Genomic DNA, 20,169 nt, shown 5'->3' on the forward strand with positions numbered 1-20,169 from the left:
TTTATTTCACTTTTGTATATTATCTACCTCACTTGCTTTGGCAATGTTAACACATGTTTCCCATGCCAATAAAGCCCCTGGAATTGAATTGAGAGAGACAGAGTGTGAGAGAGGGAGAGAGAGAGAGGAAGAGACAGAGAGAGAGACAGAGAGAGAGACAGAGGGGGAGAGAGAGAGAGAGAGAGAGAGAGAGAGAGAGAGAGAGAGAGAGAGAGAGAGAGAGAGGAGAGAGAGAGAGAGAGAGAGCGAGAGAGAGGGAGAGAGACAGAGAGAGAGAGAGAGAGAGACTATCATCAATCCCTACAGCAGAGGAGTATGTGATGAATGTGATGAAATATAGATGTGGGATAGAGAAGGACCATTAATTCCCGCTGGGAGCAGATCTGTGTGTGCGCGAGTTTGTGCATGCATGCATACACGTGCAAACACACACAAAGGTGACTGCCAGTGGTCAGTGTTTATGATTATGTTTTTTTTGGTCGCTATGCATGCTTAAGCATAATGACATCGTTCCCTCTTCTCTCTCTCTCTCTCTCTCTTCACTGTCGGGCAGGCTGAGAAGCGCAGCAGCTGTATGTGAGTGAGGGAGGGAGGGAGAGGGATCGGGAGACAGAAGAAGGATTTTTTTGTATCACCGACACTCTCTACCCCTGTGGTCGACAACAGTGCTCTACCGGCGGTTGGAGGAGCCAGGTAGACCCGTTGGGCGACTGGTAACCTTGGAGGCACGCCAAACCACCCAGGAGGAGGGAAGAGGGGTGGAAGGATGACTGTCTCCCTGATCTGACAGAAGACATTTATTCGGTGAATGAGCGGAGGGCAGAGTATTGACGCAATACCGCAGGTGGGTTTCTGGCAGTCGTTACAAATATCAGTTGATTTAGCAATCAATCTACGCGTGAGCAGGGATTATTTACGGTGGAATAGTCGGGTAACTGACACGGTATCGACCATACCGCTGTGGGGCTATTTTCTGTTTATTTTGTGGTTTCTATAATTGTGGTGATTATTTGTCCTGCCGCGTACAGCATTACTTCCTGTGCGCGGGTACGCGCCTCGTTCCAATCATAAATCCAGCACGGACCGTGTGTGTGTAACCTTGACAAGACACACTCATCCTCTCTCTCGCCCAGTGACAAGATGACACGTGCGCGCACCCCACCACACAGACTCTTGGCATCTTTTGGCATTCTGTCCTTATTAGAACAGTCAGTGATTGAGTCACCATGAGTAACCATACCTGAGACCTGAAAACCTGCAGAAGCTCTTTCTATATATTTAGCTCAATGGGTAACACAGTCCTGGGGGCCACACTCAGACGACCTGCGCCCAAACCCTGTCTATCTCATAAAACAGACTGTAGATTTACTTAAGTATGTGTCTACTGTCTGTGTATATTGTAGGTGCGTGTCTACTGTCTGTGTATATTGTAGAAGGTGTGTGTGTGTGTCTACTGTCTGTGTATATTGTAGATGTGTGTCTACTGTCTGTGTATATTGTAGAAGGTGTGTGTGTGTGTCTACTGTCTGTGTATATTGTAGAAGGTGTGTGTCTACTGTGTGTGTATATTGTAGATGTGTGTCTACTGTCTGTGATTATTGTAGATGTGTGTCTACTGTCTGTGTATATTGTAGGTGTGTGTGTCTACTCTCTGTGTATATTGTAGAAGGTGTGTGTGTCTACTGTCTGTGTATATTGTAGAAGGTGTGTGTGTCTACTGTCTGTGTATATTGTAGTAGGTGTGTGTGTCTAATGTCTGTGTATATTGTAGAAGGTGTGTGTGTCTACTGTCTGTGTATATTGTAGTAGGTGTGTATGTCTACTGTCTGTGTATATTGTAGAAAATGTGTGTGTGTCTACTGTCTGTGTATATTGTAGAAGGTGTGTGTGTCTACTGTCTGTGTATATTGTAGAATGTGTGTGTGTCTACTGTCTGTGTATATTGTAGAAGGTGTGTGTGTCTACTGTCTGTGTATATTGTAGTAGGTGTGTGTGTCTACCGTCTGTGTATATTATAGAAGGTGTGTGTGTGTCTACTGTCTGTGTATATTTGAGGTGTGTGTGTCTACTGTCTGTGTATATTGTAGAAGGTGTGTGTGTCTACTGTCTGTGTATATTGTAGAAGGTGTGTGTGTCTACTGTCTGTGTATATTGTAGAAGGTGTGTGTGTGTCTACTGTCTGTGTATATTGTAGAAGGTGTGTGTGTCTACTGTCTGTGTATATTGTAGAAGGTGTGTGTGTGTCTACTGTCTGTGTATATTGTAGAAGGTGTGTGTGTGTCTACTGTCTGTGTATATTGTAGAAGGTGTGTGTGTGTCTACTGTCTGTGTATATTGTAGAAGGTGTGTGTGTCTACTGTCTGTGTATATTGTAGAAGGTGTGTGTGTGTGTCTACTGTCTGTGTATATTGTAGAAGGTGTGTGTGTCTACTGTCTGTGTATATTGTAGAAGGTGTGTGTGTCTACTGTCTGTGTATATTGTAGAAGGTGTGTGTGTCTACTGTCTGTGTATATTGTAGAAGGTGTGTGTGTCTACTGTCTGTGTATATTGTAGAAGGTGTGTGTGTGTCTACTGTCTGTGTATATTGTAGAAGGTGTGTGTGTGTCTACTGTCTGTGTATATTGTAGAAGGTGTGTGTGTCTACTGTCTGTGTATATTGTAGAAGGTGTATGTGTCTACTGTCTGTGTATATTGTAGAAGGTGTGTGTGTCTACTGTCTGTGTATATTGTAGTAGGTGTGTGTGTCTACTGTCTGTGTATATTATAGAAGGTGTGTGTGTGTCTACTGTCTGTGTATATTTTAGGTGTGTGTGTCTACTGTCTGTGTATATTGTAGAAGGTGTGTGTGTCTACTGTCTGTGTATATTGTAGAAGGTGTGTGTGTCTACTGTCTGTGTATATTGTAGAAGGTGTGTGTGTCTACTGTCTGTGTATATTGTAGAAGGTGTGTGTGTGTCTACTGTCTGTGTATATTGTAGAAGGTGTGTGTGTGTCTACTGTCTGTGTATATTATAGAAGGTGTGTGTGTGTCTACTGTCTGTGTATATTGTAGAAAGTGTGTGTGTCTACTGTCTGTGTATATTGTAGAAGGTGTGTGTGTGTCTACTGTCTGTGTATATTGTAGAAGGTGTGTGTGTCTACTGTCTGTGTATATTGTAGAAGGTGTGTGTGTGTCTACTGTCTGTGTATATTGTAGAAGGTGTGTGTGTCTACTGTCTGTGTATATTGTAGAAGGTGTGTGTGTGTCTACTGTCTGGTGTATATTGTAGAAGGTGTGTGTGTCTACTGTCTGTGTATATTGTAGAAGGTGTGTGTGTCTACTGTCTGTGTATATTGTAGAAGGTGTGTGTGTCTACTGTCTATGTATATTGTAGAAGGTGTGTGTGTCTACTGTCTGTGTATATTGTAGAAGGTGTGTGTGTGTCTACTGTCTGTGTATATTGTAGAAGGTGTGTGTGTGTCTACTGTCTGTGTATATTGTAGAAGGTGTGTGTGTCTACTGTCTGTGTATATTGTAGAAGGTGTGTGTGTCTACTGTCTACTGTCTGTGTATATTGTAGAAGGTGTGTGTGTCTACTGTCTGTGTATATTGTAGAAGGTGTGTGTGTCTACTGTCTGTGTATATTGTAGTAGGTGTGTGTGTCTACTGTCTGTGTATATTATAGAAGGTGTGTGTGTGTCTACTGTCTGTGTATATTGTAGAAGGTGTGTGTGTCTACTGTCTGTGTATATTGTAGGAGGTGTGTGTGTGTCTACTGTCTGTGTATATTATAGAAGGTGTGTGTGTGTGTCCACTGCAGCAGCATCCTCTGCGTCAGAACAGTGAATTACAACCACTGACTGAGTCACCTGGCAGACACAGAAGAGGGTCTTACGTCAGATAGACGACTCCGTCTGCACTCATAGATAGTTCATGGCAATGCGGTCGGAAGACAATGCCATTAGGTGAAACCCCTCTGTTCCTGTCTGAGGGGTGTGTGTCTGTGTCTAACGTTTGTCCCACCTCTCCTCCCTACAGGTGAGTAACCATGGAATCCACTCATCTCCTGGACGGCTCTAAGAAGCGGGTGAAGATCCACCCTCACACCGTCACCGCCAAGTACGCCCCACACACACCCCACACACACACACACTTCCCCCAGCCCGGAGACGAGGGGTACGATGACGCGCCCTCCTTCGAGGACTTCGGCTCCTTCCTGGAGGAGACCTCGGACAAGAAACAGCTGACAGGAGCCAGGAAATGGACAGGAAAGGCCGGCGCTCTGTTTGGAGGGAAGGACAAAAACAAAGACACACCCCCTAGACCTCCCATGGGGGGAGGCGAGGGGGGGGTGGAAGGAGGAGGGAAGGGTGCAGGGGGGGGAGTAGGGGAGCAGCTAGCGAGTTTCAGCGAAGCGTCTGTCTCTGCTTCTCGGCTCACGTGGGCCAGTGTGGTCATGGCGGGGCTGGCTCATGGCTGTGTGTGTGTTCTGACGCGCCTGGCCGCCTCACGCTTTAACCTCCCACCCTTAACTCTCCTCTTGGTACGATCCATCCTCCAGCTGCTCTATGGGACTGTGCCAATGAAACGGGCGGAGACGGCCTTTGGCTCAAAGGGCTATCGGCGGAAGCTGCTCCTGTACGGTCTGACTCACTCCTTCTCCCTCTGCTGCGCTTACTCGTCCTTATCCTTCGTCTCCCTCGGCGACGACGAGGCCACGTTGACAACCTGGCGCCTGGCGACCACCGTCCTGTCGGCCACTCTGGCGTTGTTGCTCCTGGACGAGCGGCTGGGATTGGTGGACCTGGTCACCGTAGCGACAGGCGTGTTAGGACTGGGTCTGGCGCTAGTTCCTAACCCAACAGGGCTGGATGAGAACAACAATGGGACCGGGTCAGGGATACCCAATGGGGGGATACCCAATGGGGGGATACCCAATAGTGCGACACCCAATAGTGCGACACCGGCACAACAATCGGCCCAGTTCTGGCGGGAAGCGTTTGGTTGGTCCCTGACTGTTCTCGCAGGACTATGGATGTCTCTGGCTCTAGTCATGTACCGCTCTCTGAAGGAACGGGTCAGTGTCGGCACCGCTCTGTTCACTGTCAGTTGGACCGGCTGTCTGAGCACCGCAGTCTCCATGCTTCTCCTCCGACAGGGGCCAGTGTGGCCGGCCAGTCTCCAGGCTTGGTGCATCGTCCTGGGGGTAGCTGTGTGCTCTGCTGGGGGGTTCGTGGGGGTGACCCATGGCCTCACCCGACTTCACCCAGCTTTGGTGTCGGCTACACAGGGTCTGGAAGTACCGGTCGCTATGGTGCTGGAGATCGCTGTTGTGCCATTGGTTCCCTCAGTGTGTGAGGTCATAGGGGGTGTGGTGGTGGTGGCGAGCGTGAGTTGGCTTGTTACAGTGAAGCTCCTACCCTCTCGAGGAAGTGGGAGGAAACAGAGAGAAGAGTACGAAGAGATCCTGGACTCGCCAATTAAATAACATACACACACGCACACGCACACACACAAAAGCACATGCAAGGGGGACATGCACGCACAAAGATTCTGGACTTGCCAATCAAATAGACCACTCCCCTTCTATCTATGTTTCTGTCTATCTCTCTTTTCCCAGGGGTTTTATGCTCTCTCTCTCTCTCTCGCTCTCTCTCTCTCTCCCTCTCTCTCTCTCTCTCTCTCTCTCTCTCTCTCGCTCTCTCTCTCTCCCGCTCTCTCTCTCGCTCGCTCTCCCCCTCTCTCTCGCTCGCTCTCCCCCTCTCTCTCTTGCCCTCGCTCTCTCTATCTGAGGTCAGTATGTTTTTAAAAGGACTCTATGGTGAATGTTAATGCTTGAGCTAAAATAGCTGTCTTTAACCACAGATCTAGAATCAGATACACCAACTCCAATCATTACCTTAACCATTAGGAGGTGTCAAAATATCTGACCCTGTATCAGTGGTTAGGGAAAACATCTACCTACTCCAATGTGAATAGTAAATATATCTATTTTGTATTGCAGTTGTTGTAAAGTTCCAATACTGTGGTGTCTTACTGGCTATTGTGATAGTGTGATGTCATATTAAAACCTCTGTGTTACTGTGATTTGCTCTCTCCTACTGACTGTGTGTGTGTGTGTGTTGGCTGAGTTTCACATGGTAAAGTGTCAGTGACTATGCCAGCCAGGGTGAGGGGCAGCCAAACAGGGTGAGGGGGGAGCCAGCCAGGGTGAGGGGGGGGGGCAGCCAGCCAGGGTGAGGGGGGGAGCCAGCCAGGGTGAGGGGGGGGCAGCCAAACAGGGTGAGGGGGGAGCCAGCCAGGGTGAGGGGGGGGGGGGCAGCCAGCCAGGGTGAGGGGGGGAGCCAGCCAGGGTGAGGGGAGGGGGCAGCCAGCCAGGGTGAGGGGGGGAGCCAGCCAGGGTGAGGGGGGGGGGGGCAGCCAGCCTGGGTGAAGGGGGGGGGGGGGGCAGCCAGGGTGAGGGTGAGAAAAAGAAGGGTGCAAGAGGAGAATGATGGGAGAGAGGAGGATGGGAGAGAGGAGGATGGGAGAGAGGAGGATGGGAGAGAGCAGAATGGGAGAGAGGAGGATGGGAGAGAGGAGGATGGGAGAGAGCAGAATGGGAGAGAGGAGGATGGGAGAGAGGAGGGTGGGAGAGAGGAGGGTGGGAGAGAGGAGGGTGGGAGAGAGGAGGATGGGAGAGAGGAGGATGGGAGAGAGCAGAATGGGAGAGAGGAGGATGGGAGAGAGGAGGGTGGGAGAGAGGAGGATGGGAGAGAGGAGGGTGGGAGAGAGGAGGATGGGAGAGAGGAGGGTGGGAGAGAGGAGGATGGGAGAGAGCAGGATGGGAGAGAGGAAGAGGGGGAGTGTATCTATCCATCTGTTAGCAGCTGTAAGTGGAAGCTGTGATTAAGACTAATAACAACCTCCCCTCTTGTCTCCTCTCCTCTCATCATCTCTCCTCTCGTCATCTCTCCTCTTCTCTCGTCTCGTCATCTCTCCTCTCTTCTCCTCTCCTCTCGTCATCTCTCCTCTCGTCATCTCTCCTCTCCTCTCGTCTCGTCATCTCTCCTCTCCTCTCCTTTCCTTTCCTCTCCTCTCCTCTCGTCATCTCTCCTCTCCTCTCCTCTCATCATCTCTCCTCTCCTCTCGTCATCTCTCCTCTCCTCTCGTCTCGTCATCTCTCCTCTCCTCTCCTCTCGTCATCTCTCCTCTCGTAATCTCTCCTCTCCTCTCCTCTCGTCATCTCTCCTCTCCTCTCGTCATCTCTCCTCTCCTCTCGTCATCTCTCCTCTCCTCTCGTCATCTCTACTCTCCTCTCCTTTCCTCTCCTCTCCTCTCGTCATCTCTCCTCTCCTCTCCTCTTGTCATCTCTCCTCTCCTCTCGTCATCTCTCTCCTCTCCTCCTCTCGTCATCTCTCCTCTCGTCATCTCTCCTCTCCTCTCGTCATCTCTCCTCTCGTCTCCTCTCCTCTCGTCATCTCTCCTCTCGTCTCCTCTCCTCTCCTCTCGTCATCTCTCCTCTCCTCTCCTCTCGTCATCTCTCCTCTCCACTCCTCTCGTCATCTCTCCTCTCCTCTCGTCATCTCTCCTCTCCTCTCCTCATCTCTCCTCTCCTCATCTCTCCTCTCCTCTCCTCATCTCTCCTCTCCTCTCCTATCGTCATCTCTCCTCTCCTCTCCTCTCCTCTCCTCTCGTCATCTCTCCTCTCCTCTCCTCTCCTCTCGTCATCTCTCCTCTCCTCTCGTCATCTCTCCTCTCGTCTCCTCTCCTCTCGTCATCTCTCCTCTCGTCTCCTCTCCTCTCGTCTCCTCTCGTCATCTCTCCTCTCGTCTCCTCTCCTCTCGTCTCCTCTCCTCTCGTCATCTCTCCTCTCGTCTCGTCATCTCTCCTCTCCTCTCGTCATATCTCCTCTCCTCTCGTCTCGTCATCTCTCCTCTCCTCTCCTCTCATCATCTCTCCTCTCGTCTCCTCTCCTCTTGTCATCTCTCCTCTCGTCTCGTCATATCTCCTCTCGTCATATCTCCTCTCCTCTCCTCTCCTCTTGTCTCATCTATCATTGTGTCAGGTCACAATGCATGTAAACCAGGATGGTGGGATTCACATACCTTGAACCCTGTGACATTTTGAAACTAGTTCTTGAAGAAGGAGAGAGAGAAAAGATGACAGTGTCCAAACACAACCCTCCTCCTACTAGCCTACCCACCCCCTGGCTACTACTTTATATGGAAAACTCTCTTCATGTCACCCACACACACACCAGCACGCACCGACACACACACGCCAGCACGCACCGACACACACACACCAGCACGCACCGACACACACACACCAGCACGCACCGACACACACACACCAGCACGCACCGATACACACACGCCAGCACGCACCGACACACACACACGCCAGCACGCACCGACACACACACACACAGATGAATGAAGTTCTGTGGCAGCAGAACTGTCGCTGTGTTATAAGTCTGGCAAAACGTCATAAATCCTAAACAGTTTATTTAAAGTGTGTAAACTCAGTAATGAGAAAGAGAACTGTGTCTGATTATAGCTGAGATGTCAACAGTATCTGAGACACTCCTGTTATTGTCCACAATGTCCATGATGACAAGTTTTCCCTGGTAAAGATGGTGGGTGTATAACTTGAGACAGGAGGAACCCTTTCCACCAATTAAAAAGTTGAACAAATCTTTATTCATCACTTAGACAATTAGAGTCACAGAGCAGTTCCTTTAATTATACAGAATTAAAAAAGAATACTAAACATATTTCAAGGCGATTGTTTTGCTTTACTAATGTATAAAGAGGTGATATGTTAGTGTGCAACATTTCAATACGTTTATATTTTAGTTTTAATTCAGTCCCTGATAGAGGACAATGTCCATCAGATATCCTTCCTTTAATTTCTCCTTGTATTTTTTCATCCTTAGTTCCCTACAGAGGATATTAGGCCCAGCTGGGTCTGCACCTTCTGCATTTCCATCGCTATAGCAACCAGAGGCCGCTCAATCTTTCCCGGGTCCGATGATGGCGATGATGTCACTAACTGTTTCTTTGTGCTTGACGAGAACAGCTTCATGCCCAAACCCAGTCCGAGACCCGCCCCTATACTGCCAGGCTTCTTCCTATTGGTCCACCTCTCCCACTAAGCCCCTCCCCAAACCCAACCCATTCTCTTTATGCCCTGTCCTGATTGGCTCTGCTTCTCTATGCCCGGCTCCTATAGATCCAGCCCCTTCTGTCACCTCCCCTGTCAGCTTACTCTCCTCCAATCGATGTAGTCTATGGTTCTGCTCTTTGCTGTTCTGAAGGAGATGATGTAACACAGCCATCATCCTCCCATAACTTTCTGCTCCCTCCTGTTTGATCTGCTGTAGTGAAGAATTCATTCTCCCCTCTCGCTCGGTTACCTCCTCCTTCAGCTCCACTAGGCCTTGATGGAGCCTGGGGCTCGCCTGCTCTGTCTGCCCCCGGCAAACTGCCTCGATGGCGGGCAGGCACTGCTGGCAGACTCCCGGGGCTCCACAGCGTTTCTCCAGGGCTTCCATCAGCATCATATCCCTCTGGTGGGAGTCCTCCAGAGCCACGAAGAGTTTGTTCCAGCGAGAGAGGTCTGTAGCCTGGCAGGTAGTCACAGGGGAGTCCCCTGGAGGGAGAGGGAACCAGATACCACACTGTCAATCCACAGTCAGCCATACAAGCCACCTCTAGAATGTAGGTCTCAGGTGAACAAGTGAAACAGAGAGAGAAAAGGGGGAGCAGGTCAAGGAGAGAAACCGAGAGACAAAAGAACAAGGGAAGAAATGAAGGAGTGAAAGACAGAGACGTACCGTCCTGTTGGTCCTGTGTAATCTCCTTTTCGTAGTTGTCTGCGTAGTTCACTTCATATTCCTCTGCGTTCACACACACACAGCAGAGCACACACACTACATGCCAGACCCTGTTCACCAACATGCTGCCGCTTCCGAGTCTGTGTGTGTGGAAGAAAGTGTGAAAAAACGTCCCGTTGCCAGTGATACTCCAGAGGTCTTGTGCTGTATTCTCTCTCTCTCTCTCTAGTTGACTAGACTGAGCCCACAATTGTCTGGGCTGACTGTTATACACCAGGAGAAGGGGAGGAGAGAGGGAGGAGAGAAAAGGGGGATAAAGTGGGGGAAGGTGTGTGAGTAATGCTTCTGTGGAGGGTGCCTGTTACAACCACCATGTAACCACCTGTACAGTGAGGGAGGGGCAATCTGCAGGGTGGAGTGGTGCCACTGGTGGCACTTTTACAGCATAGAGAGAGAGAGAGAGAGAGAGAGAGAGAGAGAGAGAGAGAGAGAGAGGCAGAGAGTGAGAGTGAGAGAGAGAGAGAGAGAGGGCAGAGAGTGAGAGAGAGAGAGAGAGGCAGAGAGTGAGAGAGTGAGAGAGAGAGAGAGTGAGAATAAGAGAGAGAGAGTGAGAGAGAGGGAGAGAGAGAGAGAGCAAGAGAGAGAGAGACAGAGTGAGAGAGGTAGAAAGAGAGGGGGAGAGAGAGAGAGAAGAAGGGAGAGAGAGGGAGACAGAGAGAGAGACAGAGGGAGAGAGAGAAAGATAGAGAGACAGAGTGTGTGTGAGAGAGAGAGAGAGAGAGAGAGAGAGAGAGAGAGAGAGAGAGAGAGAGAGAGAGAGAGAGAGAGAGAGAGAGAGGGAGACAGATAGAGAGAGAGAGAGAGAGGGAGAGAGAGGAAGAGTGAGAGAGAGAGACAGAGAGTGAGAGAGAGACAGAGAGAGAGGGAGAGAGAGAGGAAGAGAGAGGTAGAGAGAGAGAGACAGAGCGAGAGAGAGGGAGAGAGAGAAAGAGAGAGAGCGAGAGAGAGGCAGAGAGGGAGAGACAGAGAGAGAGACAGAGAGAGAGACAGAGGGAGAGAGAGAGAGAGAGGGAGAGAGAGACGAAGAGACAGAGAGAGAGAGACAGAGGGGAGAGAGGGAGAGTGAGAGAGATAGAGAGAGGGAGAGACAGATAGAGAGAGGGAGAGATTGAGGGATGCTGAGACACAAATATGTTAAACCTGCTGATCCCAGAAGGGGCTTTAACAGCCACAAAACACAAAGCTAAATATGTCAGTGTCTACCTCCTCCCTTGGCCTGCAGGTGATCACATTGCTAACAGGGGAAACACATTTACCAACAGATGACAGATGTGTGTTAACACCCTGCTGAACACACCATGTCTGTCTGGGGTGGAACATGTCTGTCCTCTAACAGGGGGGAGGGCATCCTAACATCCACTACTAAGAATTGTATAGCGAGAGAGAGAGTGCGAGAGAGAGAATGCGAGTCATGTAGAAACAGGGAGAGAAACAGAGGGGGAGAGAAACAGAGGGGGGAGAGACAGAGGGGGAGAGGGAGACACCCGGTTAGATAGACCAGAGAAAGGGAGACACCCGGTTGGATAGACCAAAGAAAGGGAGACACCCGGTTGGATAGACCAGAGAAAGGGAGACACCCGGTTGGATAGACCAGAGAAAGGGAGACACCCGGTTGGATAGACCAGAGAAAGGGAGACACACCCGGTTGGATAGACCAGAGAAAGGGAGACACCCGGTTGGATAGACCAGAAAGAGGGAGACACACCCGGTTGGATAGACCAAAGAAAGGGAGACACCTGGTTGGATAGACCAGAGAAAGGGAGACACCCGGTTGGATAGACCAGAGAAAGGGAGACACCCGGTTGGATAGACCAGAGAAAGGGAGACACCTGGTTGGATAGACCAGAGAAAGGGAGACACCTGGTTGGATAGACCAGAGAAAGGGAGACACCTGGTTGGATAGACCAGAGAAAGGGAGACACCCGGTTGGATAGACCAGAGAAAGGGAGACACCCGATTGGATAGACCAGAGAAAGGGAGACACCTGGTTGGATAGACCAGAGAAAGGGAGACACACCCGGTTGGATAGACCAGAGAAAGGGAGACACCCGATTGGATAGACCAGAGAAAGGGAGACACCTGGTTGGATAGACCAGAGAAAGGGAGACACACCCGGTTGGATAGACCAGAGAAAGGGAGACACCCGGTTGGATAGACCAGAAAAAGGGAGACACCCGGTTGGATAGACCAGAGAAAGGGAGACACACGGTTGGATAGACCAGAGAAAGGGAGACACCTGGTTGGATAGACCAGAGAAAGGGAGACACCCGGTTGGATAGACCAGAGAAAGGGAGACACCTGGTTGGATAGACCAGAGAAAGGGAGACACCCGGTTGGATAGACCAGAGAAAGGGAGACACCTGGTTGGATAGACCAGAGAAAGGGAGACACCCGGTTGGATAGACCAGAGAAAGGGAGACACCCGGTTGGATAGACCAGAGAAAGGGAGACACAGGGTTGGATAGACCAGAGAGAGGGAGACACCCGGTTGGACAGACCAGAGAGAGGGAGACACCCGGTTGGATAGACCAGAGAAAGGGAGACACCCGATTGGATAGATCAGAGAAAGGGAGACACCCGGTTGGATAGACCAGAGAAAGGGAGACACCCGGTTGGATAGACCAGAGAGAGGGAGACACCCGGTTGGATAGACCAGAGAGAGGGAGACACCCGGTTGGATAGACCAGAGAAAGGGAGACACCCGGTTGGATAGACCAGAGAGAGAGAGACACCCGGTTGGATAGACCAGAGAAAGGGAGACACCCGATTGGATAGACCAGAGAAAGGGAGACACCCGATTGGATAGACCAGAGAAAGGGAGACACCCGGTTGGATAGACCAGAGAGAGGGAGACACCCGGTTGGATAGACCAGAGAGAGGGAGACACCCGGTTGGATAGACCAGAGAAAGGGAGACACCCGGTTGGATAGACCAGAGAAAGGGAGACACCTGGTTGGATAGACCAGAGAGAGGGAGACACACCCGGTTGGATAGACCAGAGAAAGGGAGACACCCGGTTGGATAGACCAGAGAAAGGGAGACACCCGGTTGGATAGACCAGAGAAAGGGAGACACCCGGTTGGATAGACCAGAGAGAGGGAGACACCCGGTTGGATAGACCAGAGAAAGGGAGACACCCGATTGGATAGACCAGAGAAAGGGAGACACCCGGTTGGATAGACCAGAGAAAGGGAGACACCCGGTTGGATAGACCAGAGAAAGGGAGAGGCTAAGAATAAGAACAATAACAACAGTCATATAAAACAACACAACTTAATGAGTAAAACCGTGCTATTAATAGCCCAGTGACCTCAGGCATTGTCAACATATAAATGAGAGTTGTTCAACGTTGTGATTTGGGCTACTGCCTCTGGTCTTTAACGCTGAGGGATGGAGAGAGGGAGCAGTTCAGTAGTGTACAGTTCAGTAGTGTACAGTTCAGTAGTATACAGTTCAGTAGTGTACAGTTCAGTAGTATACACTTCAGTAGTGTACAGTTCAGTAGTGTACAGTTCAGTATAGTGTACAGTTCAGTAGTGTACAGTATAGTATACACTTCAGTAGTGTACAGTTAAGTATATTATACACTTCAGTATAGTGTACAGTTCAGTATAGTATACAGTTCAGTAGTGTACAGTTCAGTATAGTATACACTTCAGTAGTGTACAGTTCAGTAGTGTACAGTTCAGTATAGTGTACAGTTCAGTAGTGTACAGTATAGTATACACTTCAGTAGTGTACAGTTAAGTATAGTATACACTTCAGTATAGTGTACAGTTCAGTATAGTATACAGTTCAGTAGTGTACAGTTCAGTATAGTATACACTTCAGTATAGTGTACAGTTCAGTATAGTATACACTTCAGTAGTGTACAGTTCAGTATAGTATACACTTCAGTAGTGTACAGTTCAGTAGTGTACAGTTCAGTATAGTATACAGTTCAGTAGTGTACAGTTCAGTAGTGTACAGTTCAGTATATTATACAGTTCAGTAGTGTACAGTTCAGTATAGTATACCGTTCAGTAATGTACAGTTCAGTATAGTATACAGTTCAGTATAGTATACAGTTCAGTAGTGTACAGTTCAGTAGTGTACAGTTCAGTAGTGTACAGTTCAGTATAGTATACAGTTCAGTAGTGTACAGTTCAGTATAGTATACAGTTCAGTAGTGTACAGTTCAGTAGTGTACAGTTCAGTATAGTATACAGTTCAGTAGTGTACAGTTCAGTAGTGTACAGTTCAGTAGGGTACAGTTCAGTATAGTGTACAGTTCAGTAGTGTACAGTATAGTATACACTTCAGTAGTGTACAGTTAAGTATAGTATACACTTCAGTATAGTGTACAGTTCAGTATAGTATACAGTTCAGTAGTGTACAGTTCAGTATAGTATACACTTCAGTAGTGTACAGTTCAGTAGTGTACAGTTCAGTATAGTATACACTTCAGTATAGTATACACTTCAGTAGTGTACAGTTCAGTATAGTATACACTTCAGTAGTGTACAGTTCAGTATTGTACAGTTCAGTATAGTATACACTTCAGTAGTGTACAGTTCAGTAGTGTACAGTTCAGTATAGTATACACTTCAGTAGTGTACAGTTCAGTATAGTATACACTTCAGTAGTGTACAGTTCAGTAGTGTACAGTTCAGTATAGTATACACTTCAGTAGTGTACAGTTCAGTAGTGTACAGTTCAGTATAGTATACAGTTCAGTAGTGTACAGTTCAGTATAGTATACAGTTCAGTAGTGTACAGTTCAGTAGTGTACAGTTCAGTAGTGTACAGTTCAGTATAGTGTACAGTTCAGTAGTGTACAGTATAGTATACACTTCAGTAGTGTACAGTTAAGTATAGTATACACTTCAGTATAGTGTACAGTTCAGTATAGTATACAGTTCAGTAGTGTACAGTTCAGTATAGTATACACTTCAGTAGTGTACAGTTCAGTAGTGTACAGTTCAGTATAGTATACACTTCAGTATAGTATACACTTCAGTAGTGTACAGTTCAGTATAGTATACACTTCAGTAGTGTACAGTTCAGTAGTGTACAGTTCAGTATAGTATACACTTCAGTATAGTATACACTTCAGTAGTGTACAGTTCAGTATAGTATACACTTCAGTAGTGTACAGTTCAGTAGTGTACAGTTCAGTATAGTATACACTTCAGTAGTGTACAGTTCAGTAGTGTACAGTTCAGTATAGTATACACTTCAGTATAGTATACACTTCAGTAGTGTACAGTTCAGTAGTGTACAGTTCAGTAGTATACACTTCAGTAGTGTACAGTTCAGTAGTGTACAGTTCAGTATAGTGTACAGTTCAGTAGTGTACAGTATAGTATACACTTCAGTAGTGTACAGTTCAGTATAGTATACACTTCAGTATAGTGTACAGTTCAGTATAGTATACACTTCAGTAGTGTACAGTTCAGTATAGTATACACTTCAGTAGTGTACAGCTCAGTAGTGTACAGTTCAGTATAGTGTACAGTTCAGTAGTGTACAGTTCAGTATAGTATACACTTCAGTAGTGTACAGTTCAGTAGTGTACAGTTCAGTATAGTATACACTTCAGTAGTGTACAGTTCAGTATTGTACAGTTCAGTATAGTATACACTTCAGTAGTGTACAGTTCAGTAGTGTACAGTTCAGTATAGTATACACTTCAGTAGTGTACAGTTCAGTATAGTATACACTTCAGTAGTGTACAGTTCAGTATAGTATACACTTCAGTAGTGTACAGTTCAGTAGTGTACAGTTCAGTATAGTATACAGTTCAGTAGTGTACAGTTCAGTATAGTATACAGTTCAGTAGTGTACAGTTCAGTAGTGTACAGTTCAGTAGTGTACAGTTCAGTATAGTGTACAGTTCAGTAGTGTACAGTATAGTATACACTTCAGTAGTGTACAGTTAAGTATAGTATACACTTCAGTATAGTGTACAGTTCAGTATAGTATACAGTTCAGTAGTGTACAGTTCAGTATAGTATACACTTCAGTAGTGTACAGTTCAGTAGTGTACAGTTCAGTATAGTATACACTTCAGTATAGTATACACTTCAGTAGTGTACAGTTCAGTATAGTATACACTTCAGTAGTGTACAGTTCAGTAGTGTACAGTTCAGTATAGTATACACTTCAGTATAGTATACACTTCAGTAGTGTACAGTTCAGTATAGTATACACTTCAGTAGTGTACAGTTCAGTAGTGTACAGTTCAGTATAGTATACACTTCAGTAGTGTACAGTTCAGTAGTGTACAGTTCAGTATAGTATACACTTCAGTATAGTATACACTTCAGTAGTGTACAGTTCAGTAGTGTACAGTTCAGTAGTATACACTTCAGTAGTGTACAGTTCAGTAGTGTACAGTTCAGTATAGTGTACAGTTCAGTAGTGTACAGTATAGTATACACTTCAGTAGTGTACAGTTCAGTATAGTATACACTTCAGTATAGTGTACAGTTCAGTATAGTATACACTTCAGTAGTGTACAGTTCAGTATAGTATACACTTCAGTAGTGTACAGTTCAGTAGTGTACAGTTCAGTATAGTATACAGTTCAGTAGTGTACAGTTCAGTAGTGTACAGTTCAGTATAGTATACAGTTCAGTATAGTATACAGTTCAGTAGTGTACAGTTCAGTATAGTATACAGTTCAGTAGTGTACAGTTCAGTAGTGTACAGTTCAGTATAGTGTACAGTTCAGTAGTGTACAGTTCAGTATAGTATACAGTTCAGTATAGTATACAGTTCAGTAGTGTACAGTTCAGTAGTGTACAGTTCAGTATAGTATACAGTTCAGTAGTGTACAGTTCAGTAGTGTACAGTTCAGTATAGTATACAGTTCAGTAGTGTACAGTTCAGTAGTGTACAGTTCAGTAGTGTACAGTTCAGTATAGTGTACAGTTCAGTAGTGTACAGTTCAGTATAGTATACAGTTCAGTAGTGTACAGTTCAGTAGTGTACAGTTCAGTAGTGTACAGTTCAGTATAGTGTACAGTTCAGTAGTGTACAGTTCAGTATAGTATACAGTTCAGTATAGTATACAGTTCAGTAGTGTATACAGTTCAGTAGTGTACAGTTCAGTAGTGTACAGTTCAGTATAGTATACAGTTCAGTAGTGTACAGTTCAGTAGTGTAAAGTTCAGTAGTGTACAGTTCAGTATAGTGTACAGTTCAGTAGTGTACAGTTCAGTATAGTATACAGTTCAGTATAGTATACAGTTCAGTAGTGTACAGTTCAGTAGTGTACAGTTCAGTAGTGTACAGTTCAGTATAGTATACAGTTCAGTAGTGTACAGTTCAGTATAGTGTGTGATTTAGCATTGCTTCTGGTGTATTGTCACTTAGTAAATCTGGCTCATAATGACAAATCTTAGATCTTTAGATCTTAGCTTTACAAGGGATGTGTGATTCTTCTCCCCTTTTCAAGATGTGTTTGTGGCTCCACGACGCCCTGACATTCAAACTCTTCTTCACATGAGACCATTACAGTATTTCTGATGTTCTCACACAGTGAAAAGCAGGAAGCCACTGAAGATGTTATGTGTCATCATAGAGCCTGAAGCTCACAGGGAGACGCATGTACACCGCGTCTCCCTCCTCCAGCTCCATTCTTGAACATGGATATACCCATGTAACCAAGCCCACCCATGTAACCAAGCCCATGTTGAGCAGCGGTGAATCTGATGTAGTAGACGCCTCTCACTGGTGCTGTGAAGGCACCTGCAGCAGAGGACAAGAAGAGAGGGGTCAACTCTTTACTTTTCTCCACTTCAATTCTGGCACACGGAACACCACCTCTGGACAGAAACGGACATAAAAATGATTCACTGACTATTTTAGATAGGAATGTTTTGGTGACGTCATGTTGTCGGTCTCCCTGCATGGGCCAATAAGAATGTGTGCATTGTGTGTGTGTGTGTGTACATACCTGACTGTGTCCCCCTTCCTCAGCAGTACGTGTACCAAAGACAGGTCCCTCAATGGAAATGTGGAAACTATGACCAAGGACTTCCAGATAAGGTTCACCTCGCCACAGGTCTGCTCATGTTGTAGAAGACCGTGAGAAGTATGCAACTGTTGTTGAGTAAATAATCTCCGATACCGAACCAGAATTCTCACCTAGCTTAATAAAAGTATTTATATTTGACTAACTGTACAAATGCTATTTATTATTTTTTTCAAGTTTGCATACTATAAAATGTAATTATCCCCAAACAGCGTACTAATTAAAGCTGTGTGTGTGTGTGTGTGTGCGTAGATCTGGAGTTCATATTTCCTCAGCCACACAGGATGCGGCTCATCCATAAAACCTCTCACCAGGAGACCTCTCCCTGACAGAGAGGTGAAGCATTCCATAGTCACAGGAAACAGTTATTATGACCGGGAACGCCACAGGAAACCCAGGAATACCGACAGCCATGGACGGATTTAAGACTCCGACTTCTCAATTGGCTCTGATACAGGCCCTCAGCTGAGAGAGGGCGGGTGTGCGCACACACAAACACACACACACTCACACACACATCATAGTCTGAACAGGGTTCAGACCGGGAACACGGCAGCCATAGATTCAGAGCTCAGATAAACATCACACTGCACCAGAGCCTCATTATCAGTTTAATATGATTCTAAATAATTCCAGATGATCTAATATGGTCAGAGTTAATAATAAAACATAATGTCACTGAAACAACCCTGACAGGTTCAGACACATGGAAATCAAACCTCAATAGTTAATGTGTGTGTGTTCTGTGTCCCAGTAACCCAGAGTAACCACGTAGACCTCAGCACCAGCAGATCGAGGCGGAGCTGTCGTGCGCGCGCTTGTGTGTGTGTGTGTGTGTATAGCTGCCCTCTCAGGCAGGGTCAATTGAAAACATCTGTAGACGGAAACATTTACACGGTTTAGCCTGGTGGGACTATATTCAAGGCTGTAAGTGTGTGTGTACGTTTAATACTATGGAATAAGCATGACATGTTGCCGTATGGAAAATGACCTCACCCTATAGAGGTGAAGGGTCACACACACACATGTATTCCATATGCAACAAAATGTCACCTCTCTTGATCACACGAAGTGTTTTCAGATGACACAATACATAATGTAAACACAGCTGTAAGTGTTACTCCATTTCTAAGTCTCCAAATAGACATATACCAACCATATTGATCTATACCACCATATACAGTAACCTACATGCATACACATCTAGATAACCTCCACATAGATCACCACCATATACAGTAACCTACATGCATATACATCGAGATAACCTCCACATAGATCACCACCATATACAGTAACCTACATGCATACACATCTAGATAACCTCCACATAGATCACCACCATATACAGTAACCTACATGCATATACATCTAGATAACCTCCACATAGATCACCACCATATACATACATTTAGGCCTGGATACATAACTCACTTAAAGAGTACATAGATGCTCCAATAGATACAGTTGAAGTCGGAAGTTTACATACACATTTAGTTTACATACACAGCCAAATACTTTTAAACTCAGTTTTTCACCATTCCTGATATTTAATCCTAGTAAAAAATCCCTGTCTTAGGTCAGTTAGGATCACCACTTTATTTTAAGAATGTGAAATAATAGTAGCTGATTTGTTTCAGCTTTTAAAAATGATTTCCAGTGGGTCAGAAGTTTACATTCATATTTGGTAGCATTGCCTTTAAAGTGTTTAACTTGGGTCAAAACATTTCGGGTAGCCTTCCACAAGCTTCCCACAATAAGTTGGGTGAATTTTGGCCCATTCTTCCTGACAGAGCTGGTGTAACTGAGTCAGGTTTGTAGGGCTCCTTGTTCGCACATGCTTTTTCAGTTCTGCCCACAAATTTTATAGGATTCAGGTCAGGGCTTTGTGATGGCCACTCCAACACCTTGACTTTGTTGTCCTTAAGCCATTTTGCTATAACCTTGGACGTATGCTTGGGGTCATTGTCCATTTGGAAGACCCATTTGCGCCCAAGCTTTAACATCCTTTAACATCTTGAGATGTTGCTTCAATATAGCCACATAGGTGCACCAGTTTCCTGGTTGCTTGTCAAGGGCTGTCTGTTGCCTGGTTGGTTTGTATGGGTTGGTTGGTGGTTGATGACTCATTGGTTGCTAAGGGTTCGATGAGTTCCTGGTTGGTTTTCAAGGGTTGGTTTGTTGCCTGGTTGGTTGATGAGGACACATTGGTTGTTGGGGACTCATTGGTTGCCTGGTTGGTTTGTAGGGGTTGTCTGGTTGCCTGGTTGGTTTTCAAGGGCTGGCTG

General features: G+C 46.3%; 3 protein-coding genes across 3 annotated transcripts in view; 1 reads left to right on the forward strand and 2 right to left on the reverse strand.

The window, feature by feature from the left end:
• The first annotated feature begins 331 nt into the window (after positions 1 to 331).
• LOC109883525 (solute carrier family 35 member G2) lies at positions 332 to 6,068 on the forward strand. Its single transcript, XM_031795244.1, has 2 exons — positions 332 to 844; positions 4,020 to 6,068. The coding sequence occupies exon 2, from the start codon at positions 4,030 to 4,032 to the stop codon at positions 5,467 to 5,469; it is 1,440 nt and encodes a 479-aa protein (XP_031651104.1). The 5' UTR covers positions 332 to 844; positions 4,020 to 4,029; the 3' UTR covers positions 5,470 to 6,068.
• Positions 6,069 to 8,567: 2,499 nt separating this feature from the next.
• On the reverse strand, positions 8,568 to 10,180 carry LOC116354765 (uncharacterized). The gene is made up of 2 exons (XM_031796049.1): positions 9,802 to 10,180; positions 8,568 to 9,617 (listed from the first exon to the last, which is right to left on the reverse strand). The coding sequence occupies exons 1-2, from the start codon at positions 9,923 to 9,925 to the stop codon at positions 9,097 to 9,099; spliced, it is 645 nt and encodes a 214-aa protein (XP_031651909.1). The 5' UTR covers positions 9,926 to 10,180; the 3' UTR covers positions 8,568 to 9,096.
• Positions 10,181 to 18,478: 8,298 nt separating this feature from the next.
• Positions 18,479 to 20,169, reverse strand: part of LOC109884505 (endophilin-B2) — a 6,824-nt gene continuing 5,133 nt past the window's right edge. Inside the window, exon 10 of the mRNA XM_031796952.1 lies at positions 18,479 to 20,169. This exon is cut by the window's right edge and continues 807 nt beyond it. The gene's annotated coding sequence lies outside the window, so the exon portion shown is untranslated.

Source organism: Oncorhynchus kisutch, linkage group LG18, assembly GCF_002021735.2.
Source record: "Oncorhynchus kisutch isolate 150728-3 linkage group LG18, Okis_V2, whole genome shotgun sequence".
Classification (NCBI taxonomy): domain Eukaryota; kingdom Metazoa; phylum Chordata; class Actinopteri; order Salmoniformes; family Salmonidae; genus Oncorhynchus; species Oncorhynchus kisutch.

Coding starts and splice junctions, on each gene's coding strand:
- LOC116354765 (XM_031796049.1), bottom strand. CDS start 9,925: ATGTTGGTGAACAGGGTCTGGCATGTAGTGTGTGTGCTCTGCTGTGTG. Junction 9,618..9,801: donor TACACAGGACCAACAGGACG/GTACGTCTCTGT, acceptor CTCTCCCTCCAG/GGGACTCCCCTGTGACTACC.
- LOC109883525 (XM_031795244.1), top strand. CDS start 4,030: ATGGAATCCACTCATCTCCTGGACGGCTCTAAGAAGCGGGTGAAGATC.